At 35.1% G+C, this 4,011-nt stretch overlaps 1 protein-coding gene across 1 annotated transcript; it reads left to right on the forward strand.

Moving 5' to 3' along the window:
* The first annotated feature begins 216 nt into the window (after window positions 1-216).
* LOC131651046 (uncharacterized) lies at window positions 217-1,352 on the forward strand. Its single transcript, XM_058920726.1, has 3 exons — window positions 217-449; window positions 579-637; window positions 1,057-1,352. The coding sequence occupies exons 1-3, from the start codon at window positions 217-219 to the stop codon at window positions 1,350-1,352; spliced, it is 588 nt and encodes a 195-aa protein (XP_058776709.1).
* The last annotated feature ends 2,659 nt before the right edge of the window (window positions 1,353-4,011 follow it).

Raw genomic sequence — 4,011 nt, forward strand, 5'->3', positions numbered from 1 at the left:
ATGTCCCTCGTGAAGGTCTTTCCAATGAAGAGAAAGATGTACAAAGTCACTTAGTCTTGTTTGCTCATGTTGTTTGTTCTAATGCTACTTGATTTGATAAAGCGATGAAGGAGGAAAACTGGAGGGCATCCATGGATGCAGAAATAAGATCGATTGAGACGAATAGAACGTGGGATATCATGGAGCTGCTGAAAGGAGCGAAAAAACAGGAGTCAAATGGTGTACAAAACAAAGTTGAATGAGCTTGGAGAAGTAGAAAAATACAACGCTCTCTTGGTCGCCAAAGGGTATGCTCAGGAATACAAAGTTGATTATGAAGAAGTATACGCTTCTGTAGCTCATATGGACACAGTTCAAATGATTTTGGCACTTGTTGCACAAAGAGGTCGGTATGTGTTTCAGTTGGACGTGAAGTCGGCCTTTCTTCATGGGAAGTTAGTTGATAATGTGTATGTGGATTAGCTAAGGGGTTATGAAATAAAGAATGAGGAGCATAACATATCTAAGCTTAACAAAGCTTTGTACGGACTCAAGTAAGCACTGCGAACATGGTTCAGCTGAATTGAATTATACTTCAGAAAGGAATGCTTTGAGAAGGAGGATAGTGAGCAAACTTTGTTTGCCAAAGTTAAACAAGGTAAGTATTAGATTATTTGCTTGTATGTTGATGATTTAATTTATACCATAGATGATGAAAAATGATGTATGAATTCAAAGAGTCCATGATGAAGGAATTTGATATGTCAGACTTGGGTAAGATGAGATATTTTCTTGGTATTGAGGTAGCTTAGTTTGATGGTGGTATATACATTAGTCAAACGAAGTATGTGATAGAAGCTTTGAGAAGATTTGGAATTGAGCATAGTAATCCTGTTGAAAATCTAATGGATCCTGAATCTAAAATCTCCAAAGATAAAAATGGTGTTGAGATGGATGGTTCATTTTTCAAGCAACTGTTTGGACATAATTATGTGGTTAGCTTATTGAGCAGGTATATGTCAAGGCCTACAGAAGTTCATTATTTTGCGGCGAAGAGAATTCTACGTTACTTGTAAGGTACGGCCAAGTTTAGCATTCTCTACAAAACGGAAGGAAATTTGGAATTGATCGACTTTACATATGGTGATTATGATGGATCGGTGGAGAATAGAAGAAGTACTTCAGGTTATGTTTTTATGCTAAGTGGAGTTGCAGTAGCTTGGTCTTCTCGAAAGCAATTGATAGTAACATTGAGTACGATGGAAGCTAAATTTATAGCAGCTGCGAGAAACCAGTTGTCAGGAAATATGGATGCAAAGGGTGTTGAAGAAGATAGGTTACACGGACAGTGGAAGTACTATCATTTTTTCTAACAATAGCTCAACAATTAAGTTGTCAAAGAACCTGATGATGCATGGCAAAAGCAAACACATTGATGTGCGCTACTATTTCTTAAAGAAGTTTGTGAATGATGGAGTTTTGCAGCTTCAATTTTGAAGTACAAGACATCAGTTAGCGAACATCCTCACTAAATAGATAAAATTAGAGTCATTTTAAGAACTAAGATGAAAGTTTGGAGTTTGTGATTTTTCCGAAATTAACTTAACTTCACTTTTACATTAATAAAATAAGTCATTCCATAAACGGTTATTTGCAATCTTACATTGAAAAGTCAATTTAGTCTTCAAAAGTGTTTTAAAATGCATCGAAAATAATGTATATCCAATTACTAAACATTTAAGAGCTGTATCTCCCACTTATTCATAAACTAAAAAGTCGTTTGCTTGTGTTTCATAATTTTAGTACTAACAAATAAGTTGTCTTAACATTTTTGTGTTTTGTAACTTTAGTACTAAGAAATTATTTGTCTTAACATTTTTGTGTTTAAGAACTTTAGTACTAAGAAATTATTATCACATGAATTATATTGAAATTAAAGCTATCAGGAATGCTCTATTAACTTTTATGTTCAATAACAATAGTATAAATTTAAATAAAAAATTTGCAGATATGTATTCTAGTGATGATTGGATTGGTCTTTGCTGCATTCTTTTCACATGAATTACAACTATAATCTCGACAACATAAATCCATAATCTTTTCATATTTCACCAATTTTGTATATATTTTCATCTCTTCACCAATAAAGTAAAACAAATATAAAACCCTAAAAAAATCTAGAAATCAAAAACATAAATGAGAAGCCACTTTTATGCCGCGTAAACAAAAAGACAGAAAAACAAAAGAATTAAAACTCATTTGACATTATTTTGTTACGTAGCGAAAAGGAGAAAAATAATTGAAACTGGATATATTTATGAGAAACTGGTATTTGTACTGGAATTCATGTTTGTTAGGTTTAGAAGAGCTGTGTACTCATGCATGTCATGCATGTACTGCAAGGACAATGGATGAGGCAAGTGAAAGAGATTAATTTTCAATTATAATAACGGTACTATGATATAATAATAACAATCATAAATGGTATAAACATTAGAGTAGTTATTAGGAGAAAAAATTAAAAGCTTGTCTATAATTTATAGCGGCGCCGATGCAGCGCAGTTTGCAGAGCAATTTGTGACGATAGTGAAGTCTATTAATAGCATTGGCAGTGCGGGCACGAGGCACCTCTCCTTTTACTGAATAGAATTCCTGACAGGGTGAGTTTTATACGTTTTCTCTTCTTATCTATAGTTGATGTTTTTAAACACTTTTTATAATTGACAATGATTTAAAATACTTTCACTACATTGATTGAAAGATACCGTCCTTTTTTTTTCCTTCTTAACTAATATTCTAGGACACCAAGTCTTTGTGACTACGATTATAAGGTATTGTTTGTTTTAGGTGTGAGAATTTTTACGACTTTATCTCTTAAATGATGTGTTTTGTTATAATTAGAAATGTGAGTGTTGTATATTGTACACACCAAACATACTTAGGTTGATAGGTGCTCGGAAGCTGAGATAAGTGACTATAGCAAGGAAGTCGGCTTTCAGTATTCCGTCGAGTAGGTCTGAGCATCTTCCCTACTCGAGGCATTGACCAAATCGGAGGGAGTATAGAATCATTACCTCGGTCGACGACTATCCCTAGTCGGCTGCGACGGTTACGATTGCAAAGGGATGCCTGGACCATTACACTGAGTATTGTGCTTCTTAAAGAGGGCGTCAGAAGTTACGGCTGTTGCCATTATTAGGGGTCTCCAAGAGTTGTTACATGAAGGCTTCAGTTCAACAGTGAAGAGGTATAAATAAGGGCTCCCATATGAGGAATAAGAAAGACATTCACTCTTGAGTTCACGCATACCATCATCGTGCAACTTGAATCCCTTAATCCTTTCAATCACCCTCTCAGTTTGACTCAATACAATTGCAACTTCAATGGATTAGCTTCCGGGACGTGATCCAAAGGTGTTTTACAGGAACATATATAAATTATTATTAGCTCCGATTTTCAAGTAATGTTGCGATTGACCTCAAACTTGTGTCATTGCGGCTCAAGGTATTGATCACTTTGGGTTTGAGAAGTGTGAGTTTTGTAAACTACTTTTAGTCTTGATTCATAAGCAATGTGAGACTATTTTGGTCGATTTGGGATAGTTGCTCCTCGATCAAGGCTAAGGAGCAGGGTGCAAGCATGTGGGCTGACCTCCACCTTATAAGATCAAAGTTTTGACCGACCTTGTTAAAGTTTAAATCATGGTGCATGAAAAGATTAGAGAGAGATGAAGAATAGATAGCAAGATATTCTTGCCGAAGCTTAGATTTTCACTCTTTGTTATTATGAAATGGTTAACCTTTACAATGTGCATTTGATCTACTACTTATACTTATATATACTAGTAGAATTACTTTAGCTCATGTAGAAGTTAGTTACACACTCGTAACTAACTTCACAACAATACTAGCTAACTTCATAGCAATAATGACTACCATTTTAACTCCTTTAACTAATTCATCTCTAAAGTTCTCCAATATCCCCATCCTCCCCCCCCCCCACAAAGTCGTGGTGGAGTGAGGAAAGTCATCT

This window comes from Vicia villosa, linkage group LG2, assembly GCF_029867415.1.
Source record: "Vicia villosa cultivar HV-30 ecotype Madison, WI linkage group LG2, Vvil1.0, whole genome shotgun sequence".
Classification (NCBI taxonomy): domain Eukaryota; kingdom Viridiplantae; phylum Streptophyta; class Magnoliopsida; order Fabales; family Fabaceae; genus Vicia; species Vicia villosa.

Excerpts from the sequence above, each read along its gene's own strand:
- LOC131651046 (XM_058920726.1), top strand. The coding sequence starts at position 217 with ATGGTGTACAAAACAAAGTTGAATGAGCTTGGAGAAGTAGAAAAATAC. Across the intron at positions 450-578 it reads GGGAAGTTAGTTGATAATGT|AAAGGAATGCTTTGAGAAGG; the intron begins GTATGTGGATTA and ends ATTATACTTCAG. Across the intron at positions 638-1,056 it reads GTTTGCCAAAGTTAAACAAG|GTACGGCCAAGTTTAGCATT; the intron begins GTAAGTATTAGA and ends GTTACTTGTAAG.